The 24,830-nt window shown below is 37.3% G+C and overlaps 1 protein-coding gene across 1 annotated transcript in view; it reads left to right on the top strand.

Moving 5' to 3' along the window:
* Positions 1 to 24,830, top strand: part of PIEZO2 (piezo type mechanosensitive ion channel component 2) — a 285,437-nt gene that overhangs the window by 87,372 nt on the left and 173,235 nt on the right. Inside the window, exon 3 of the mRNA XM_054285125.1 lies at positions 15,033 to 15,158. Within this exon, the coding sequence (XP_054141100.1) occupies positions 15,033 to 15,158 (126 nt within the window). The remainder of the gene's footprint in view (positions 1 to 15,032; positions 15,159 to 24,830) is intronic.

Raw genomic sequence — 24,830 nt, 5'->3', positions numbered from 1 at the left:
TTATTTTAGCACGTGCTTACAAGGTTGCATCACTTACATGTGGCAAAAAGCCCTGAATGTGCTCCAGGGGTTGTCCCCAGCAAATGGCCCTGGAACATTTGTAGCAGGATTTTCTGTCATCTATTGCACAAACCCCATGCTTGTATGAAACCAGTCAGCTTAGTCCTCCTTTGAAGTGTCACTAGCACTTCAGAGGATGCATGCTGATGCTGTGTTGACGTTGTTCTTTCCCAACATCCTTTCTCTTCCTGTTATTTGGTAACTTTCTATGAAAAATTCCTAGCAAATAGTTTTTAATTCAGAGGAATAGGTGCTGTAATAAAATCAGATGCTCTTTTTTCATGAGGAAATATTGATATTTGCAAATGTGGAAATTCTTCACTTTGCCATGTGGAAAAAAATATAAAGAAAATACCTAAACTTTGGCAAGCTCAAACTAAATAGTTTTATTTTTGATTTCTTGAGCTATACAGTGGCATTTCATCCTTCTTGCCAGGTGTTGTAAAAGCTCCTTTAGCAACTTGAATTTCAGCCTGAATTTTTTAACACTGGCAATCAAGACTAGAATCAGACTTCCACTTTCATGAGCTTTGTGAACGTTGCTTCATATTAAATATTTTTAGTGTGTTGTAGATTAAGAAAAGGTCTGAATTTGTCTGACTGGAAAATAGCTTAGGCTACCGACTGTACTGAATACAGATGTGTTTTATTACAGGAGTATATATCTGTAAGTTTGTAGGGCTGGGGTTTCTTTTTGTTTACACTATGAACTAGAGTTTTAGTTAGGATGCTGGAGTATGACACCAAATGCACATTTTCCTCTTCATTAATAGGTAAGTACTTTTTGAATTCTAATAATCCTACAACATTCACAGAAGTATGGTTGGTTTTTTTTGACACCTCACTTTATTATACACTAACACATCATGTTGGAATCTGAATTATTTCTTTGTAACAGAGTTAAACTTTAGTCTTACAGACCAGTAGCAAAGTATTATGTATGAGAAAATGGAAAACAGGAAAATATTTAAAAACAAGGCTAAATTTTAGAGTGAGACTAAAGACTAAATTTTAAAGACTAAATTTTAAAGTGTTTTCATTTTATATTAAGTATGTGAAACAGCTAAATGACATTTGCATTTGTTTCTGATTGTGATACAGAGATAATGCTGTATGAAGCTAAATCTTTCCTTTTCCAGTGTCCAAAATATGCCATGCTGGAACTGTAGAAGGAAAAGTGATTTCTTATAAGTCTAAACCTCGATGGCAAAATGAATTTGGTATAGTTTTCCCTCTCAGCATGCAAGTAAGACTATTAACTATATTGTAGGCTGAGAAAAGATCATCTGCTTTACCTGTGTTTATGTGACCAATATATGGTTTTTACTTCTGTGTGTACACAACTTTGTATATACATGTATGCTGCTAAACTGAAGCGTGCTCATTGTCTCCATGAAAATTTCAAAAGCAAGCTTTGTTTCCTATTTCACAACAGTATTTTTGAGGTTATCCAAAAATAAAACCAATCTGTATAAGTGAACCTGCTTCAATTTCTTTCATATTAAAAAAGTACTCGTTCTCCCCTTATCCTAAAAATACTTGTATTAAGAACTTTTAGAAATTTTTTTGTTGAGTGTTTCCAGTTTATTCATTACAAGAGTAGTGACAATGAGATTATGCTAATTGCAGATTAGACTTTACACTACTTCAGTGGTGTCAGTGACTTAGAGGACATTCAGAGGTCACATAGCCAAACAAAGGTTTTCTTCTTGCCTTTCCCACATGAATCTCCATGTATGACAGATAAAAAATAATACTTTGATTGTTTTTCTTTTTGGAGAGATAGACAGAGATAACTCAGGTTGGACCCAAGCTCAAGCCATCAGGGACTTTTGAAGACTGAAATTTCTGGTGCCCTTTAACATTCAACAAAAGGTACAAAGTGCAGGATCACAGGGATCTTTTTGCTCACACTCTATAGCAAAGACTTGAAACTACTTGTTGTAAAGTTGTAAGGAGAAAAGGAATATCTTCACCCTTTATATCTGGCATAGTCTCCACATTTTATGCCTCTTAATGATCTCTTTGTTCATTTGGGAGGTTTGGTTCTTTGTTGTTTGTTTTTGATGTTTTGTCTGCAAAGACAATATTGGTGACCTTTTAAAAATCATGAAACCATTTTAAAGCCATGCAAGCAGCAAGTTATTCTGCTCCATTTCCTTGCTTTGCAGAATGCTAAAACTTTACTCTGTAAAACATGGTACTACATACATTCCAATCAATCTTACATACCCTTTCCATATTGATACTCTCTCTATCTGTTGCCTTTCTCCTTCCATACCTAGGTTTCCTACCACAGGGAAAAGTATTTAAAAGTGGTCCAGTAGCAACCCTTTCTAAAAAGCAGCTACAAGAAGAGGTGTAAATGGTGCAGCCTTCTATTCTAGTCCACTGTGATTCTTGCAAGAGTTGTCTGAGCTTGTTGTCCCTCCTTCTGTCCAGGGGATGATTCCAAATCCTTCTACCAGAAAGGCAGATGTGTGAGAAATCCCAGCTGAATTGCAGTCATGTCTCATATACCACTGCAGAGGCCTCTTGGATCCTGAAATGCTGCTTGGACAACAATTGAGCTACATGTGTGCAGAGCATGGATGCCAAATTCAGCTTCAGTGTTGAAGCAGTTTTACTACATTTGGCTGCTGGGTTCCCATAATTTTTGCTGTACGTGAAAGAATGAAACTACTGATCCTTTTATGTCTACCCCAGTGGACAAAATGCCAGACATATAAGATCTAGTTGGACACAGCCATTACTTAGCCAAGGTCTTGCAGTGAATGCTTGGTGATTGGTTAGCCTTTGAAAAAACCTTGATAAAATCCCAGAGGACTGTAGAGAAGAACTCAGTTATTTATCTTAAAAGACTGCATGTACTTTCTTTTGGGTAGTTTTTAATGTGTGGATTAAATAAGTTAATCTATGACAAACTTGATTTGTTTTTAGGAAGTCATTCTTACTGTAAGTTCCAGGTACTAGAATAGATAAATTGTGTTTTGAGAGTATTTATTTATTCAGAAGCAAGCAGATAAAACTTACAGTCTTTGAAAGTATCTGATGTGACAAGAGAATTTTGAAGGATATTTCCTGTAGTGGAGATAGTTGGAATTTCTAGATAAATATCACATGTTTAAGAGGGCATGCATCTGGTAACTTTTCTACATTCAGTTGCATCTCTGAGGAAAAAAAAGTTATTATCCTTTTAGTCAGTGAATGCACTGGTTTCCTTTTACCTCACTAGTATTCTTGTGTGACAAATGTATATAAAAGTAAATTTTAAAAGAAAAATAATCCCACGTAGAAAAAACACTGGTCACTGAGCTGACATTGGCCCTTAGGGGTGCAATTGAGGGCTTGTGATATGTGGATCTGTGGAAACATTTCTTCAGAGCCTCAGCAGATATTGAGAAAATAGATGTGAAATAAAGGAATGAAATGGAGAGTGAATAGGTCTTTGTAGTGCTGTACAAAGCCATAAGCTGGCTGTGTTTTGTAGTAGTAGTGCTGCCCTATCCCAGAGGGACTGTAGCAAAACTGAAAAAGAGTTTAGAGGTGGTTGACAGGGACAACTGAAGTACATGCAGCAGTGTCTGAGAAACAGCTAAGCATGATGGGGCTCTAGCTGAGAAAAAATGCACATGGAAGACTGTATGAATGAGAGATTCAAATTGATAGCTGATGGGGAAAGGATGTATAGTGACCAGTTTCTCTTTTTCTCATAATGTGAGAACTAGGAAGCAAAAGGATGTTCTTCATAGAGTGAGCCATTGATCTGTGGCAATGCACACATTGTGTGTGCTGGAAATTCACATGATTGAGAAAGGCACTGGGGAAGTCCACAAGGGAGATGTTTACTGAAAAGATCTGCCTCAAGCAATCTGAAAAAGATTAGAGACTTGGAGGGAGTATTAATGTTCTTGTATGCTTACCCTGAACAACTGTTTACACTGCTGCTGATTACTTGGTGGTAATGGACTTCTGGTTTGTACGGGTATCAGTACAGAGGTTCTTAGCTTCTTTTGTGTTCACAGTTTCTACTGTTTTCACAGTGGGTTGCAGGATGATGGATATTTCAGATTATGAGTTAGTTCCACACCTGACTTGGTTTTTTCTCATTTTGACATGTCACACTTTTTAGTTTCCTTTTCATGAGTTTTAGTCTTCTCAGAAACTGAATTTATTCTACCTGCTTAAGAATAATTATGAAAATTTTAAGGTAAACATTCTCCCTTTTTTTCTAGGGTTTGTTAAATCCATATAATTAGAAAAGTCAATCAGTTTCTTCGTCCAAGATTTGTGCGTTAATGTGCACCACTATCTTTCCTCCCTTCATAGTATCAACCATCAACCATTCATTTTGTTCACAGAAGCAATTTAAGATTTCATAGTGTCATTGCCTGGTAAGGATTCTATCTTTTATCCTGTAAGTGTCTGGACAGTTGCCACCAAATGCCTGGCCCATGGTACTAGCCATCCTAAGAGGGAAGGGCATCACTGTTCATTCATTACATAACTATACAATTATCTGAAAGTCAGCTTGCAGGCATGGGCTCAACTTACTGTAATGTTGGCCACTTTTTTCCATTATGAGAAACAGAGTAGTAGGGTCAAAATGGACTGTTTGATTCCCTCTGCAGTCATTGTCCAAAGTCTACAACTGTTACTTTCATATGGAAATAGGATGGTTCATTTATGGTCCTGAGCAGTAGCCTTGTGAGGAAATTCATAGGCAATATTTTCAAGTTGAACGTGGTGGATTATTTCTGAAAAATTGCTTTGTCTGATCTACCTAGAACCCAGCAGACTATATTACAGCTATGTTTTTACACACAGAGATATGAAGAGAGGAGAACTGTTGTGTATGCATATATGGAATTGATATGATAGTGATAATACAGATCTTGTTGTTCTCTGCCTGGTTTGCAGGATGTTCTGATGAATGGCTTTTGCACACTCTTGAAAGAAAACACTAGTGCTGTCACTTAGGAGTTATTGAGCCTCACTCTTCCTTGGTATAAGCCTTTTGTGAAATGTTGAGCAATGCTGTGATTTCTTCTCATGAAGAAATCTAGGATTTCTGTAAGCACAGTTGAATTTCTTGTTGTCTGGATTACATATACATTTATAGACCACTCTCATGGTTTAACCCTGGCAGGCAGCTAAGTCCCATCCAGCCACTCACTCACTTCCCCACTGTGGCATGGGGCAGAAAAAAGAGTAAAAGTGAGAAAACTTGTGGATAGTTTCACAGTAAAGGAAAAGCAATATGCACAAGCAAAGCAAAACAAGGAAATCATTCAAATGGGCAGGCAGGTGTTCAGTCACCTTCTGGAAAACAGGGCTCCATCGCATGTAACTGTGACTTGGGCAGAAACACTTTAACTCCAAACCCTTCATCCCTCTTCCCCCAGCTCCATATGTTGAGCATGACACCATACAGTGTGGAGGCTGCTTTGGTCAGTTCAGGTCAGCTGCCATGGCTGTGCCCCCCTCCAGCTCCTGGTGTACCCCCAGACTTCTAGTAACTGGACTGAAAAATAAATCAAAAGTGATCATCAGCCAAAGCTGATATATCCCAAGATGATGATTCCTCTATTCCCATGACAGAACGTTTCCTGTAAACCTTTGGCAGAAGGTTGTTCCTCTGAACTACTCTACTTTAGTAGAACTTACTCTACTAAACTGAATTTAATGGAAAACTAGGTTTCCTGCATTGTCTAAAATTTCCTTCTAAACATTTTCTCTGGTTTCCATAAAAATTTCCAAGCTTTGGTAAGCCTTACCATTTTCTATGGTAACTACCTGGGCACTCTTGTGCATGTAGTTCCTTACCTGTCTAATTATCATTACCATTGGTGTTTTAGTTTTTACCAATTTGCCAAGCATGTGAGTCAGATTTATTGGTCTGTGGTTCTCTTATTTCCTGCAACCTCTTTCTCTACAGGATTTTACAGAATGTACAACATAGTTAGACTCTTAGGAAGCTTGTATTTTAATTTTCTTAGAAAAACTGAATTAATTATGGAAAGCTATCAAGTTCTCTTCCATTTGCCCACTGGAACAAGCACTTTGAAGGTAATTATATTTTTTTCAGACAGAAGAAAGTATCATGCCTTGGGTGGCATACAGGCATCACAGAATGTTCTCAAACACCAGGAAACTTTTAGAACCAAATCTCTTACAAAAGTTATTTACCTTTCCATCTTTCTTCTTCCCTGAAGCATTGGTGATAAAGGGAGGCGATGCTGTGCTCTTGGTGGGGGGATAGAATGGAAGAGAATAGAGATAGTGCAGAAGGCAATCTCACCCCTAAGGAGTTGCAGCTGTACTAATCACCAAAGATTAGCAACAGGCCTGTCCTTAATAGTCCACAAGTGTGTCCAATGAGGATGAGTGCCATAAAAGAGTGGGTTAGCTGGTCAAGAGGAGAGTTGGAGTTTCTTGGTTGTGCTGTGAGGAGATGTCCATGAGAAATCACCAAGATGGTGTGGAAGATTTATAATAAGATAGCAACACGCCCTTGCACAGGTTACTTCAGCTCTATGTTGACAAGAGGGCTTTGCATTTTTGAATGCAAAGTTGAAATGCCAATGCATTTTAGCTCAGGGCTCTACTGGGTCATGAGCTCCCTTATGTTGTGCTAGAGATACTGATGTTTAACTCTTTTCAAAACTTCTTTCTGAGCTGAAGCAGCCTCTAGAGCTTCTGGGAGAAGTTCTGCCAAAGGTAGAAATTTTTACCACAGCTTCCACTCCCTTGGGAAATTATCATAGTGTAGGGTTTGGTTTGCCATAGTTGTATCAGCCTTATTTACGTAATTTTCTAGCTTTCTTCTCTCACCCTGCCCTGCATCACATTTGTTTACTGCTCATGAACATATGTGGGTAGGTACTCAAGAGACAAAAGTATTCCTCTCTAATAAGTACAGATTTTTCGAAAATGTGGTTGACCTCTGTAGCACGTGCCCTGCTGCCATCTCCTGTTACTTGGTAGTTGTTTGGCCTCTCTGTTGTTGAAGGAATTTTCTACTGGATAATTACCTGCTCTTTATGACAGTGATAGAGGAATGAAGAAGCCAAGTTGCAAGCACTGCTTCTAACACATAATAATCAGTGAATGAATTTGAAATCAAAAGAAATATTATTTGGTAGTGATGAACATGGAGAGGCTAGTTCCTCAAGGGAAGGAACTGGAACTCTGTTTTAAAATTCTCAAGTCCTCTTGTGAAAGAATAGCTCTGACTTAAAACTTCTCAGTTCATATGCAATAGTATCTGAGATCATGTTTATTGCCTGTATTTAGCTTGGTCCAGCCACCTGTCAAGTTCTGAAGCAGACATCAAGTAGCTGTTATTTGCTTTGAAAGCTTATGAGTATCATCTGGAAAAAAAAATGAATGGTCAAGTTCTGAGTCTTGTCTGAAAAAATATTTTGTTAAGAAAATGGGTGAATTGCCTGTGTAAACTTGCAACTCAGAGATTATGAGTAGCTTGAACGATGGTATTGTCTATTGATGCAGAGGATACAGCTCAGTTCTAGTAGAATTCTGGGCATGAAAACTTCTAGGAAAAACAGGAAATCCTGCAAGAAGTTAGAGTAAGGAGACATTTATTATGCTATGCAGTACTTTTATGTTTTCATTTCTAAATAATTTTTTTTTAATTACACATAACATTTTTGACTGTGTTTACCCAAGTCTGGTTGGCATTCCTGCAAATTGTCTATCTCTAGAATAACTTTTTTTCCTTCTTAGAGCTCTGTAGTATTTTTAAAAGTGAGAGAAGCAAAAAGAGAAATGTGAGGAAACTGGTTGGTGTATGAATAGTACAACTGAGCCAGCATTTTGTGTGCAAATACACAGCCTGGAAAAATGTATCTTATTTTATTTTTAAAAGTAAAATTTTCAGTTAATTACATATCTTGTGATAAACTGTTGCAAATTCATGTGCTCTATCATCTATGCAATATTCCACTTTGAAATGCAAATGAATACACGATAGTACAAAGAGCTGTTTGAAATTAAGGAATCACGGATTTTTTTTTAAATTTATTAGAAAATTTTTCTCTTGGTCGCAGTTGTACATTGTGACATTTGTCTACACATGGGAATAATGGATATGTTCAGGAAAGTATGGACAAAACTGTTCAACCATTGCAAAGCTTTTGCTGAAAATTCTGAATCTAGAACTTATAATTATATGGTCAGGATTTCTGTGTGGCTGCTAGAACACACACATTTAAACCTAGCTAAAATAATTGCATGAAGTCTTGAGCTGTTGTTTGTGGATGCACATTTTGAGGTTTGGGTCTGGATAACTACAGAATAGACAATGGCATTAGTTGCTTGGTACTTTTGTCTTGCTGCTGGAAATCCAGTGAGTAAACCAAGTGGGTTTGTATTTTTGTAGTGCTGATGTCTGCACACTTTTAGGGCTTTGCTAAGTTGACATCCTCTGGATAGAAGATGATGTTGAAATATAAGATACTCTTTGTGGGGAAGGGAAATATTAATGCATTTTCTATTAAGCTAAATATAGATGTACTGCTAACTGTGCAGTGGAAGGATGGCAGCACTTTCAGTAGCAGTTTTTAAACCATTCAAATAATTCCTGGCAGCTTCAGGATGATTTAAGCATTATCTTTTTTGAGTCTACTTAAGTGTTCATGTAAGACTTTGTGAATAGGAGCTGGTATCCAGATACTTAGCTTGGTGGATCAATGACTTGACATTGCACAATATAATTGAACAGTGTGCAAGGCACACCATTATCAAATTTTATTCTTAGAATAGTCCTTCCAAAAAACTGCCTTCCTCTATCCATTGTTGATAGCTTTATCCCATTGCTTCAGCACTCAAGGGGCCAAACCTCTAAGCACAGCTGCCTTGTGCGTGCAGAAATACAATGGATATTTTACATCTGGAAAACATTGTTTAATAACAGGGGTAACTGCATCTGGCATTTAGCATCATTCTTACAGAACCTGAAACTGGAAAGCATTGTCTGTCTTCACATCCAAAAGTTCACGGGGAGTTGAAAACAATGAGATTATGCCTACCTGTAAGGAGAACTAGAGAAAATTAGCCATTAGAAGCATCTAAAAGGATTTGACTTCCACTGACTTGCAAGCCATGTGCTTTAAGGCTGGGTCACATCAAGTATTGATACCCTGAGAGTGAAGCACTCAGCCTTGTTTTCTGATCCTGTTATGCAACACTGTGAGCCCTTCAGTCCCTGTCTGCATGCTCAAAGATGTGAATGTGTTTAAGTGCTTTCTAGGACAGGGCTAAATTTCTTTGTGCCTTGCAAATGTAACTCTGTAGTCATCTGGCAATATCAGCCGAGTTTAGAACTCATAATTGAACTCATAATTGAACCATTTTTTTCATCTTGCATGGTCATTGGGAGGTGTCCTGCTGCGTTAAGTGTCGATTGGTGTGCAATAGAAGCAGTGAATTCAGGAATGGGAACTGGCCCACATTCTTTGGTGTTGCTGACTGCCCATCCTGAAATACAAAGTTTTCCTGTCCAATGGAGGATGGATATCTCAGGCTCGTTTCATTCTTGTATACTTTCCTTGGTGTGTAAATTTAAATATGGGAAGTTATGTTTGACACTTGTGGACAAAGTGGCTGATGTTCATGCTTAACTTACTGATTACATTTTCCTCATGATTGCCTGGAACTAACTGTATTTTTATTGCCTCTGGACCTTTGGCAGAATCCAGCTTCAAATCAGAACTCTTTTTCTTGCATTTATGTCAATAAGGTAGTTGTGGTATCTTGAGACACTTAAACCAGAGCTGGCCAAGGGTGGGATTTCTTTTATATGGGAAATTATCATGTTTTGATTTTTTTTTTCTTGCAGATCATATTACTCCAAAACTTCCAGATTTTTCCAAAAGGCATGTATTGTGAATTAAATGTTTTCCTAATTTCCCACCCTGAGCTGCCCCAGTCTACAGTTCAGATGGTGTTGACAGATTCCTATTTGGAACCATGGAGCAGGAGATTTTTCTCTGGACCCTGGTTCCAGCTGGTCTCTGAGGTGATGTTGGGTTTCCTGATGGAAAGTCAAGTTAGGATTTTTCAGTTTCTAGATGAAACAAATTCTTTGGGACTGCGTCTGTGTGTGCTGCAGAAGTTTGACCTCTTTAGTTTCAAGTTTGTCACTTACTGATGAAGAGGTTTATGGAAAAAAAAATCCTGAATGGCTGTAATAGAGTATTTTTATTAGGTGAAATGTCACTAATTCAGGAGATAAATGTACATTAATATTTATCACTCACTGTGTGCTATCAGAGATTGTTGTATGAAAAATTACTTTTGCTTTGGTATTTAATCTACTCTGATCTGAATAGAAAGTGCTGTGTAAAAAAATTCATGAACATAGTTATTCAAGAAGAATTGAGAGTGTTATACCAGTTTGGAGTACAATATATAGCTAAAGAGATGTTGGAAATATCCCAAATGAACAAAATTCAGAAAATGCAACACTAGGGTTACATTTAAAAAAAAAAACTAAAAACCTGTGCAAAGCAATAAAAAGTTCAAATAAGACACCCAAACACATCTGCTGTTCAGGTGAAGCTATGGAGCATATGTATGATTATGATGGTGGGATTACACTGCTGAAATAGTAAACAGTCTTAAATTAAGTTTTAAATTACATTTTTCTCCATTATGCCATTCAAATGGTTACAGACCCTTTGAACTTGCCAGCTTTGCATAGAGATGCATAGTACTCTTTATTAAAAAAATCAAGATAAGTTGTTAGCAGTATTATTCACTTTCTTAGAAACTCAACAAATTCTTTGTCATGCCCCATAAATAGATCAGAACCTAGCCATGTGGAATGAAAATGCACCTTCCAAACAGCTGCCATATGCTATGATACCATATCATAGCAATCATGTCATGTCCTTTGTAATAGCCTAAGGCTCATGGCCATAGAAGAGCTAATCAATGTGATTCTTAGGCAGGTCTCAGTGACAATTGGCCATTCAGTTACTCCATGTCTCATCCTTGTGGTAGAAGCTCTGAGGCTGTTCCAGGTGTGCAAAAAACTCTGACATACTCTTGCTGTTTTAGGGGAAAGGGTAGCAAAAAAGATCAGAAGGCTACCAAGTCTAGACATGAACGTACAAGGATTTTTCATTGTTGTTGGACACAATATGGATAGCATGCTCCAACCTTGTGTTTGTCAGTCATGGTGTCAAGGGGTGCATGTGTGTGTTGGAGGCAGCAGTCCAATTAGAACACATTCAAATAGTTGTACTGAGGTTACATGCCTGTGGCTGGGGGGGACATGCCATTACTAATCCAGCTCTTGGCTGGATTACCTTTGAAAAATAAGAAATTGATTCCTCTTCCACGTGTGAAAAGCTTTTGGCCCTCTTGAGTCCAGTTTAATGTTACATCTGGGCTGAAGAGAAAGAGGGTAATGAAGCCTTCACATCCTGTCTGGCTTCCTGCAGGCTTGATCAGAGGGGAGAAAGCCCTTTGCCAGGAGCTTTGAGACGTGCTGGGGTACATTTCTAGAGCTACATGCCAGGTTTTGGTCCCACTGGGTACCATTAGAAATGACACCTGCAGTGACACCTGAAAGCAAGCCCATTTTTCTTAGTCCTTCAGCCCAGTTCTGAGACAAATGTTCTCTCTCCTTTCTATCCTCCATAGTTTTCAGAAGTTGTTGGAGCGAAATTAGAACCCAGTGCTCAAGTTCCAAACCAAGGTGCTTTGCCATGAGCTTTTTCTTTTCTTTAGTCTTATTGGACATACAGAAGCCTATACATTTAGAAATGAAGGAATTGATATTGTGATGGTATCGGCTGGGGCAATGTTCTCTTGCACATCTGTTCCCTCCACACAGCTTTCTGAACAATATGTATCTCCTTCTCTGTGGGATGTTCAGCTTCCATTCATGTCCCCAAGGATTTTTACATTAGGGCAACTGAGAAGTTGAGGTATGTTTTAGCAAAGGAATTGTAAAATTGTGAGTGAATTAGATTTTTTTTCATCCTTGGATTTTTTTTTTAAATTCTTTCTTCTTCATTGGAAGAAGCTCTGTTTTATTTCAGCTGTCTCTTTTCTCACCATCTCAGTTCTGTAAGCATACAGTTAATTTTTCCTTTGTGCCATTTAGAACCAAGTTTCCAGTAGAAAGAGAAAAATGTAAGTAAAAACATAGTTAAGTGGGTTTACTCAAACCCCACTATGAATTGAAACTCATCCCTTTTCCAAATCTGTCACTTCTTCTTCCTTAACATAAATTACGTATTCAGTAATTCACTTAGTTTAGCACTCCCATTTCTCCCAAGTTGTTGATGTAGCTCCAAACTTTTGAAATCCGGGTCATAATATTTCTTACTTTTCTCCAAATACTTCTAGTTTCCAGTTTCTAGTTTCTGCTGGCACAGATGAATGTGGTGCAAGCAAAGTGCTCCTGCTCAGTAGAATCTCATGGTGGTCCTGTCCCACTGAAGGCCTTGAAGGCAGTAGCCCTTGAGGAATACTGTAACCTGGTCTGAACATACTTTCCTGATTTCCAGATGTGTGTTTATCCTGCCATGTTTACCAGTACACTGAGAGACTATTTATTATCCTGAGTGTTAATAGTACTTTACATTTTTTTCCTGGCTTTGTGCAGGAGGAGATCTTTTTTCAACATTTCAGCATTTGAAGAAATATATTTTTGGGTTTTCTACAATTCTTCAAAGAATGACAGCTCTAAAAGAGCTTTTTTAAAAGAAATGGTTTGCTTAATTTAAATTCAAAGATCTTTGTTTTCAAACTTGTAAGAAGTGAAGTCTAAAACTGAGATATATTTTGGAATGATACAAAAGTACTGAAAAATAGACCTGACAGTTTGGGAGTTGAATGTGCATTGACTAATTGTATTGCATTTTTTCACTTTTGGATGCTGACTCAGACCATTCTACCAAAAAATTTCAAATCCACTTCCACATGAAAAATCTCTTGCTTGATATCTATTAACTCCCAAGCACTGAGAAGAGTTTGTAACTTAGAGCTTCATAAATCACCAGACCGTCTTCGAATTCTGTACATTTGGACACACTTTTGAAGTCCACAAAATTTGTACTGTCAAACTGTCCTTCTCCAGCTTTGAGACAGGTTTTTTTTAGTTATATTTTGTTGTATTCTGAGGGTGCGATGCTTGTAATACCATGAGTGTGGGATCTGGTAATGAAGGAGTGAAGCATCAAATATTGAAGCTTGCAAAAGAATTGTAAAATACAGCAACCCTTGGACTACTTTACATATGACATCATATCGAAAAAATTATTTAATAATATGTAGCTTGTCGTATGTTTGTTCTTCTAAAGCTTTTGAAAATATTACCTATTTTATTGTTTCTGCTTTTATAGTGCTTAGAAGTTGTTGTCCTAAGATAGAACACCAGGCCAGCTTCTGCAGAAAGAGAACAAAAAGGGGCCCAAACATTTTAATATCCAGTCTTTTTGATGTAATGCTCTGGCACCCAGGTTGTCTCCTTTCTGTGTGAGCTCTGGTGACAAAATTGAATAGGTCATACAAAACACGTATCTAGCAAATGTATCTTCCTTTTTGGATTGCAGAAAATTCATACGTAGGCTCATTTGTACCATTTTAATTATTTTTGTAAAGATTATTTATTACATTTTAAAAAAAGAACAGGGAAGTTTATTACAGAGATTTGGTATTCAAAATCTGCATTCAAGATAGTGGTATGGCAAAAATTTGGAGTCTGATGGAGGGAGATAGTCCATTACTTTCTAAAATTGTTGAATCATGCTTATCTCATTCTTTGCTTTATCAACAACTGTTTAGGCCATTGATTACCTATGCTTGAACTAGAAAAAAATCTAAAATTAAAATCTGGTTTATTGGCTAGATGCAGAATGTGAATGATCATCTTCTTTCTAGTAATTGCTTGAAACAGTTGCTTGCAGAATAAGTATGAACAAAACAGGCTGCATGTAGAGTGACCATTTCCAAGGTATACTCTGCAAGTTCTGCCCTCTATAGCCTTGGCTTTATTTACAACCTTGGACAAGAAGGTCAGTAGTGCTGTTTCTTAATCAGTAAATTAAAAAAATTAACTTCAAATGAACGAAGAAGGTAGTATGAAATCTAGGTTTAATAAGCTTTGGAAGTAGAACTGTTACTGCAGATAGGTCTGGTAGGGTGATATTTAATGTTGTCTTTTATCAGCAATTCAATTTTCTCTTGGAGATGCATATTTCCTGAAATAGTGATGGTTTACTTTATTTATTCATACCTTGCAATTTTGGCTGCCTGTGATTAAGCCGAGTGTTTCCTAGAGGATTTATAAGGCATTTCTAAATCTTCATCAAACATTTTCTGTTGGCTTTTTAATAGACATCCAGTAAATCACAGAGGAACTATGACCGAATGTGTCTGGCACAGGGTTCTTCAGTGTATACTGAAAATTATGTTTAAAACTTCTGAAGGAAGAGGGCAGTTGGCACAAAGCAAAGCATTCATTGGAAATATGTCTGTACTCCTGTGCCAGACTGAGGTTTGTGTCTCGTTATGCCCTCTGCTGTGTAATAATTTTGTAAAGAGTAGTACGATTAACAGGCTTTTATGTTCCCAAAAGTAGAAGTATCATTCATGTTTTGTCTAAGTACCAGGTAATGTGTTGGTAAGCATTGTGATGCTATTATTTATGTAAAATTGCTCTCTGGAGACTTAAACTTGTTTCTTTAATTAAAAAAAATAAATGGAAAAATTTGGCAATAGCAATTCTTGTGGTTTGTGATTAAAGAGTACTCAAAGAAACTATAATTAAAGTGTGATTTTTGCTATAATTTTAACCATAGGGGACAATCATGATTAATGTGGAACTGACTAGTAGAAATATTCTTGGTCATGATATTTTTATGGTTTTATACTGAAAATCTTTAAGCAATGCTCAGAAATTCACCTATTAAATGCATGTATATTTTGTCTTTTAGGGCATACAGGACGATTATTGAAATCTCTGTGTTTCACCAGTCTATCATTTCTGCTGCTGCACATCATCTTTCAGATTACAATAAACAGTCTTGAAGCTGCAAAAACTATTGAACCTGGTTTTAACTGTGAGTAAAGCATTTTAGATTTTATTAGCATTTAAAATTTGTCCAAATGCTTCAGTGGTTTGAAAGGTGAAGGGTTGATAAGAAGGCACTTAGGTTTTTGCTCCTGTGGGTTTGCAACTTGCTTTTGTTTTCCAACTTTTTACCTTAAAAATTACTGTTAGTAAGGTAGGAAGACTAGAAGGACTTAAGAAGCAAAAGAAATTTTTATATAACTATAATATGTGTGTGTATATATATATATATATATAAACTATTTTTTCCCACCAGAGATGCATTTTCTTTGCGTTTACCACTGACTATTTTTATGACTTCATCTTTTAGGCTTTCTCAAAATCACCTCAGAACCTGAGGAAACTACTCATTTCTGTCATTAGATAGTAATTCAGTGAATTAGGAGTAAAATGAAATAAAGTAATAAACCTCCTTCTATCCATGTATTATATGCCCCTCTCTGGCATAACTCTCTTTTCATTTAATTTAACTTTAAATATTGATTCCAAAACTTATATTTCTAAACAGTATTTGTCTCTTTCTTGCCTATGTTGTATGGGAGGAAGGATTTTCAATTTTTCATTTAAGTGTAAGCTCTACTTAAAGTATATTGCATGACATTTTGTATCTTCCTCTCTCAGGAAATGTTGTTCAATACTTCAGAAAGCAAACATTCTTTACTGTGCAGAAGTTAATTAAAATATCTATCCTGTGATTTATATATGTAACCTCCAGGTAGAAACTATTTGTACTTGTCTTACCATGCTTACATTTAACATTTAAACCTGTCAACTTTACCCTTGATAAATGTCCATTTAATTTATCACAAGGTATGCTGCTGCCACTTGAGTAAACAGCTGTACTACAATTCAACACAAGAAACCTTATGTGATGCAAAGGATTTGACTTCAAGCTTTCTTAGGATTTTATTATTTAAGTAAGCATTACCATTTCACCTTTAGCTTAAACCATTTCCTAAAGTAAAAGGCATAATTGTGTTCATGAAATGCCAGTTTCACCTGGAATATCCTGGGCTCTGTTGGTTCGAATCAGGCCTTCAGAGTCTAAATACTTTTTTTTTTTCAAAATTGTATGTAATTCATGGAGTGAGCTGGAATAATTGTTTTCTGTATGTGTTTAATGTTCTTATGACTATAAAGCCATAATTTTTACTTAGATTGGAGGAATTGCATCATCTAGACACTGTTTGTACGAGTAAAGAATTCCAAGAGAGAGTTGCTTTTGAGAGTTGTGGAGAAACCATTGGCTTTTTCCTCCTTTTGTGGTGGTAACTGAGGTCTGCAGTGGGAATTAAAATAATTATTTCATCCTGAAGACTCCATTCTTTAAGATGAAATGTACCATTTTTTACTATTTATTCACATTTGTTGAGTGTAGCAGCTCCTCTTTCAGCTGCCACTAGTGCTGATCTCCTTACCCGGGGCCTCACAGGGCAGTGGGGTGTAGCTGTAGGAGTGCATTAAATGTTATCAGACTGCTCTCTGACACCAAGGCCACTTGACATGACATTCCCACACACTCACCATTAAGCTCTTTTTGTCTCCTGAGTGCAAAGGGTGTTTTGAAGTTTCCTGTTGGGAATGGTATTTGTTCCAGAGGAACACCCAAACTGTGCCCAAGTTGTTTGTGAAAGAAGCTGGTTGACCAAAGTTGTTCCAAGAGATTTTAAACTGTTTAGCAGGATGAAATATTCAGCTGTTGAATTTCAGTGCCTGAATACTGAGTAAACTGGCACCATTTTGTTTACTGGTATGGTTACAGTCAGTGAGATCCAGGTGAAGCCAATAAAAACAATAAAAAGGGCAATCTCATGCTGCCATTGCTGGACCCCCAAGGTGCTGAAGGGAAGGTTAAAGATTGTTGTAAATGTAGGGGCTAGAAAAGGCCAAAGCACTTGCTAGGTCAGGGAATAAGGTCAATTATTGTCATTTAATGACACCAGAACTTTGATGTTCCTGTGTGGGTGAGGAGAGGACAGAATTCCTGCTCCAGAAAGCACCTTGGTGGTACTTCTTGTAACACTTCAGTGACACAGCCCCACTGCTCCCCAGACATATGAGGAGGGCTGTACGAAGCTGACTGCAGATGTGGGCTAAGCCATAGCTGGAGAAATGACAGCGCTTCGCCCATGGCATCTTCACAGTGTTATGATCTCTGCATTTTAGGCTTGCTGTTAATGTTTATCCAACTCTTTTTGCTCAATAAGAAGTTCAGAAGTGTAGACTGGAAGACTGATGTGTTCTGTTTCTCCAGCCAGACCCAGATCCACTATTAATAAAACATTTTTTTACAGCTACAGTCTTTTCTGATGCTTATCATTAGGAAATTTTTCTTCCATTAGTCAAAATATCCTGTCTTCATCCTTCAGCCTGGTGTGGAAATGAAGAAAAACTTTCCATTAGTCTTTATGGTTACCCATTTTGTATTTGAAGGCTGCAGTCACATTTGTCATATGTACTCTTTTCTGTCATTCTCTTCTGTTTTCACAACCTCAGCCTGTTCAAACTTCATGCACTGCATTTTCTAGGAAGGAGATTGTTATTGTTGTTGGTCTACTTCTGTTTTCTCATAGTTTTTCAGATATTTCTTGAAGCTCAGTGTCCAAAGCTAGGCACTATTTCAGCTGAGAATTTAGTAGCATATACTGAAATATAACAATTACCCAAGTGTCTGCAAGTCATACTCCATATTTATGAATTACTGTATGGTGCTTTTTGCAGTGGTCTTGCACTTTTTATTTGTAATTCACTGAAACCCACAAATCCTTTTCTTGGAAGCAGACCATGCTTTTTTCAATCCCATGTTTATGTAGGTGAGTATTCTTATAGTATACTGGAAGTTGATGATTTCCCACTTTTTTTCTAGAAAATTTTATTTATTAAGACTGTTCTATCTCCTTGTTTGGTAGTGGCTTCTCTGATAGGGGCCTTCTGCAATAACACATTTAAGGGGTTCTGGATAAATAAATTTTTGGTTTTCCTTTAGTATTTGTTTTGTTTTTTCTAGAATTGTAGTATGTCCCCAAGTTTAGGTAAATCAAACCATAAAGGGAGCTAGTGGATGCTATGGCAGGTCTCCTCTTAATTATCTACCAAAGATCATGGGAGTCTGGGGAGGCCCTTGCTGACTGGGAGCCAGACAGTGTTATTCCAATTTACAAAAATGGCATGAAGGAAGGTCCAGGAATCTACAGACCAGTTATTCTAACCTCAGTTCCTGAAAAAAGTATAAAAAAGTTTATATTAGGTACTACTTAAAGGCATTTAAAGGACAATGCAGGTCAACACAGGTTCACTAAGGGAAACTCCTGTTTACCTAATTTTATATCCTTCCATGGTAAAGTTACCTGCCCAGTGGACGAAGGGAATGTGGTGGATGTGTTTTTCCTGTACTTTAGTAAGGCTTTTGATACTGTCCTCCAAGAAAAAAATTATTCAGTAGGTTCAAGATGTGCTTGTTTGAAGAACTGGCTGAAGGGCAGGCCTTGAAGGGTTGTGGTGAGTGGGGCCCAGGACCCTCAGGGCTCAGCTCTAGAGCCAGTCCTGTTCTCAGTGTATTTGTCACCGATCTGGATGCAGGAGTTGAATACACCATTAGGAAGTTTGATACCAACAATAATCAAAGTGGGAGGTGTTGTCTGGGACAAGATGCCTTGCAGAGGCCTTTGTGTGGTTAATCTAATTCCTGGCAATTTCAGAAAAAGGTGAGAGGGCAGAATAATACTGTCTGCAAATGCTGTAGGTTAGTTTGTCTCAATATTTTGATATGCCAATTTTCTGAATCAAAAGATCATTTTCTGGTTTTAGTTTTTCTTTTCACACTACTGCATAAAAACCTATGATAATATTTTCATTTTGGTAACAGAAACACTTGAAAAATATTTAAATTAGAGGTGTGATAAAGACTATTACCTCTTAAACCTTACACAGTTATAGTTTCATTTTGGAAATGAAGAACAACCATCCTTTTATCTTTTATGTCTAGAAGCAGTTTTAGTTGAGCCTATCTGCACACACAAACCAGACATATAGAATTTCAGGTTCATTTCAAAACATTCTGCTGTTATCCTGGACTTAAATAATTCAAAATCAGTTTAGGATAATTCCTGGAATGTTTAGCTTCTTTGGTTTGTTATCTTTTTTATCCCCTTCCTTTTTTGGAGTTCATATAGCTTTTCTTTCAGGATGGCTACAAAATGCTACAGTATTCTCTAAATGATGTTGGCATGTTGATTGAGGTGTTTAAAAATGTTTGGTCAACAGAAGGTTCTTGTTTCTCAAGAGCCTTGTGACTATTGCCTAGCACTAATAAAATTTTGCTGTTAGTAGTCTTTATTTAGCTTAATGAAAGATTTCTGGTTAGCCACAACTTCAGTGTGTGGAGCTAACATCGAATGCCTCCCAGATATAGAAAGGAAAAGAATTAATACAGAAAGAGTGAGCTGAGCTAATCCTAAGCCATCAAGAGCTTTGTAATTAAGCTTCACTGGTATCTCCATATAATAGACAGCATGATATTGAATATAGCAGTATTCATGCAGTAATAGAATTTCATTATTAAGTTTTTATTTCTGATGGAATAAAATTCTGGTTATTAGATCAGGTGAGATCTTTTGAGTATAGAACCCGTCAGGCAGGCAGTTGAAGATTAGACCACAAGGTAATAGTTGCATTCTCCAGTATGTACAGTATGGTTCTTTCCTAGGACTAGTTTTAAAAATCTTTAAAAATGGCAGTACCACTAGCAGGAATGTTTTCCACAATGTTAATTTTAAACTTTACTTCCAATAAATTAGTGCAATTATTCTTCATCATAATACTCTGTAAGTATACACACTATAAATGTATCTTCTTGGGTTTAGTCAGCCTTTAAAAGAAGTCTGCTTTCTTTTTCCCTGTAGTGATGTACTTCCATTTCTTATTTTGTGCTCCTCTGTAATCCCTTGATCTTGACTTCTGAGAGTGAATCTACTGAAATGCCTAATATTGTTCTCTGGAACAGTGTTTTTGTCCATGAGAAATGCAACTTACACTACTTTAGCCACTCACTTATTAAATTTGTAGTCAATATTTGTAAGAATACAAAAAAGAATATTTAAGATATTTCTGGATATTTTTCCCATACATCACATAAATGAACTGATGGAATTTAAATAGGTACCTTGAAATCCTTCTATAGACTTTCTATGAATCTTTGTTTATTGTGCCTACTTGGAGTGCTTTATTTACAAAATGGTTATATGTAGAAAAGGGTAGAATAGATTTAAAGCACCAAGTTGCCTAGATAGCTTCTCTGTTAGATCATGGGAACTAAAATCAGATAATTCTCTGTCTCTGGTATGCCATGGTGAATGTCAAACAAATGCATGCCACCATTGTGGAATCATAATAACTTTCTGCTTTGGATAAATTTTGAAATTATTTCTTGGCTTAAAAGACCATCCTATGTTTGCATTACTACCAGCATGTCCCTGTGGTATTTTGTTATATTAGGAAGCAGTAGTACCCAGTACAAATAAATTATGTCTCACCATTTATTGAAAGCTCAGGCTCAGGACTGAAGCTGACCTTTCATAGGATTGAATAATTACTCCTTCCTATGTACCTGGTGAGATTTCATGCCTTTTATATCTTCCTGAGTATACTTCTAAGGTTGTGCTGATTTTGTAAAGTATAGCTTTGGTAAAGGTTGTTGTTTATTGCTGGATTAATTAACTCACTGGAAATAAAGATGTTGCTTTTGTTTATAAAGGGAAAAAAAGTTTGAGATTTCATACAGGGTTTCATATTTCAATTTCAAAGGTAGATGAATGCCAGTCATTCAAATACCATTATTCTTGGCCCAACTCCTGTCTGAGTGTATCTCATGGCCCCTTGTTGGCTGTTTTGACACATCATTTCATGGGAGACTGCCTTGAAAACACATATTTTTAAAATATTGGAAATTTTAAATAGTATTTTATGAAAAATATTCTGGTATTTTCCTATTAGTTGTCTTGATAATTTTGGCAGTTTTACTTTCAAAACTATTGCTTCATATGAAATGAAATTAATCTAAATGGCATTAAGAAAACTAGTAAGTTTGGCATTTTCTTAGTGCCATTCTTACAATAGTAAGAAGCTTCTGAGCAGAAGTCATAGCAAAGTAAGCATCTTTATACTGAAAAAGTCATTATGTCCTCTCCAATGGTTCTGCTTACCAAAATAAAAGCTGACTTATTTTCATTAAAGAGTGCTCAAGCACTGCACCCCAGGCAAAACACCTCATTCTTCCCAAACCATCACATCCATATCTCAACCAGGCAAATTGCTTAAGGTGCTTTCCAAACAAATAGTTTAACTGCAAATTTGAGATCTCCAGTGACCTCAGTTGTATGTGCATCATACTCCTTTTTTTGCTCAGTGAAATTGATATTTCAATGTCTTTTCCAGTATAAGTGGCCCTTGTCTTGCAGAACATCTACATTTTAATCATATTTTTGTGTGTAATCTAAAAGATTATAATCTTGGCCAAAATCTGAGCAAAAAATAATGCCTTTAAACATCTAAGAAACAGCTTATTCTGTTATCACAGTCATCAGATTGTACTTGTGTGGTTTCTGTACAAGCAGAAAGAAGGTTCAGAAATGAACTCTTGTTTCAAGAACAACTGTGGAATGTGCAGTTTAGCAAAGCTATTATAGGGTGAAACAACCAGCTGTAGCACTGCAGAAGAATCAGAATAACCTTTCATTGAGAGTTTATATATTTTAAACTCAAAGTTGTCTGAGGCTGTGATGTCTATGACAGCCAATATAGTACAAATTTAGTCCATACTTTTAGCTAGATGAATTCCAGAGTGGTGAGTGGTGCCTCAGTGGGAAAAACAAATTTTAAACCAATACTTTAATAGAAGAGATTATACAGATTCTTCATGCTGCCAGCAAGACTGATAATACTAAATTCCATAATATAAAAGTCTATTTTTAATGGAACTTCGATGCCTACATATTTTTGAAGTCCTGAACTACAGTATTTATTAATGAAATCAGTACAGACAGCCAGTTGCCTGGAGAGTCTGTTTGTTCAGGTTTTATGAAAGATTTGTGCTGTGATTTAACCTCAGATGGCAAGTAAGTAGCACACAGCTGCTTGCTCCCCCTACCTCCCAGTGGGATGGGGAGGAGAAGTAGGAGAAAAAAGGTAAGGAAAAGCTCATGGGTTGAGGTAAGAACAGTTTAATAATTTAAAGAAAGTAAACTACTGCTGCTTCTACTAATTTTACTGAAATAAAAAAGAGAAAGAAAACTCAAGACACACAAGTGACACACAAAATAGAGTTGCTCATCACCCGCTGACCAATGCTGAGCCTGTCCCTGAGCAGGAAACAGTCCCTTCCAGCCAACTCCCCAGTTTATGTACTGGGCATGACAGTCTGGGGTATGGAATATCCCTTTGGCCAGTTTGGGTCAGCTGCTCTGGCTGTGCTCCCTCCCAGCTTCTTGTGGACCTGCTGCACTGGCAGAGCATGAGACACTGAAAGGTCCTTGATTTAGGGTAAGCACTACTTAGCAACTACCAAAACATCAGTGTGCTATCAACATTATTTTCAAAATAAACCCAAAACACTGCACTGTACCAACTACTAGGAATAAAATTAACTCTATCCCAGCAAAGCTAGGACAGTAAGTTACTTCTTCTGGTTTGACTTTGTGTTATGTTCTCAGCAAACTATGTGACTTTATTGCTTATATTACTGGCAGGTTGCTAAACGCTGAGCACACGAGAAGCTGCAAATCTTTGCAGAATGCAGGTTAATAGAATTTTATAAAGCTAACTGTGGAAACTTTATGAAAAGTCAATATATGGATATTGTCCTTCTTATCCAAAGCAGTTAAGGCTGTCTCTTGGTGACATCTGCCCAGTGCCATGTGGATTAAAAAATAAAAACCCTGCTTTGACTTGTAAATTCCTCTAAGAAGAAGCTTTTCCTCTTCTGTTGTTTGAACCCTACAGCCTGTGGCAGGATTCACTTGGGTGGCTGGGGGCATTGTGGAAATACCACAGTTTACAGAATAAGGAGACTAGATTTCTTCAGAGCTTCCCTCTTATCAGCTACTGAGCCTGCAGAATAATGAGCTAGAAAGCAGCAAATGGCCATTTGTCCAGCTCTCCACTGAGAGACAGAAAATCTCAGAATCTCTGCAGAGATTAGTAACAGTGATTCTTACAAGGACTGAAGTAGAGCTGAAGCTCCCGTTTTGCTATTTCACACGGCAAGTACCTCTGAAAACCTAGGAAATTACAGAAACGCAGGAGATTTGACTTTAAGGAAATAATATTTCCTATCACGCTCTGGTTTCATCATGTACTGTTTCTTGCATAGGTGATGTGCAGTGTTGGAGTCATAAGAATAAGAATAAGGAACTTCTCTATGGAGTCATGAAGAGCTTGAGACTAAAAAGAATGCTTAGCTGTAAAAAACTGCAGTGAGACCCAGATGTGGTGGCACCAATATGGTCATTATATTGGGTCCTAGAAAGGTGTGTGATTGTGCACTATTACCAGGGAGCACTTCTGACTGTCACTTCAATGATTCCAAGAGTCAAGAATGTTTAACATGTGGAACACACCCAATGAGAAACTTTTAATTAGTCAAAGGTGTTAGCATGCCTTTTTGTCTCAACAGAAACTTAGAACAATAGCTTATTCTGTATATGAAAGTAAATTTTACCTTCATTCAGTGCACATTGGATGTTAACATTTCCTCAGCACTTTCCATGCAGCTTTATGGAGCCAGGAAATTTATGACTGGGGAAACAGAAGCTTCTGTAATTGCTTCTTAGGCATGTATGATAAGTCCTGCCCAATTTCCTGCTGGGTGTTCTTACTTAGCAGTTTAGTTCATGGTACTTATGGAGTCTTTATTTCTGGACTCACAGGCTGCCATGTGAAAACTGAGCAATATTCTAGGGAGTCACTTTGGGGCATGGTATGTGACTCCATTGTATAGTGTGTGTTGTTCTGCTGCAGTGGTGTTGGCACACTCACTTGTATTCGACCATTCAAGAGAACCTGATGTAGGAGGTCACCCTTCTCACTGCCCCTCACAGTTTGTATTTTTGACAGTCAGAATTGCATTGGAGAGAAGACGTGGGAAACTGCTGGGTGTCCCATGGGGCTCTACAGCTTCTTTCTGAAGCTGGTGGACTTTGGAAGGTATTCCCAAGGAGCACCCAAGGAAGCCCCTAGTGTACCTGCTGATGCTGGGATGCAAACTGGGACAGTTCTCTTTTTAGTGTCCCAGTTGTAGCTAGGATGACTGCAGGGTGATAAAATAGAGTGTGACCATCACTGTCAGCTTGTTTTAGGGCTGTTTGTAGGAGAGATAGAGCAGCTGTTTTCTGTCTCCCTCTGTCCTCTTAAAGCAAGAAGCAGAAGTAGCAAACAGAAGGAAGAAATCAAGGCCAGCTGTGAAGAATTCAATAAAACTTGAATAGATGAGAGCAGAGTGTATGTGTGAAGGAAATAAAAGCAGAAAAGCGTAACTGTTTGTTGATTTATACTTGGGGTTAGTGCTGTTAGTAAATTAGGAACTAAATGTGCAGAGTAGGCTTCTACATTTTTGTAAGTAGCCACTCGCTTGCTTGTACCCTAGTTGTATGTTTAACCTTTGTATGAA

This window comes from Melozone crissalis, unplaced genomic scaffold (genome assembly GCF_028551555.1).
Source record: "Melozone crissalis strain CALT ecotype California unplaced genomic scaffold, PUWL_Pcris_2 ptg000042l_1, whole genome shotgun sequence".
In the NCBI taxonomy this organism is placed as follows: domain Eukaryota; kingdom Metazoa; phylum Chordata; class Aves; order Passeriformes; family Passerellidae; genus Melozone; species Melozone crissalis.
The sequence above is the reverse complement of the archived record's forward strand: the minus strand, read 5'-3'. Positions and strand labels throughout refer to the sequence as shown.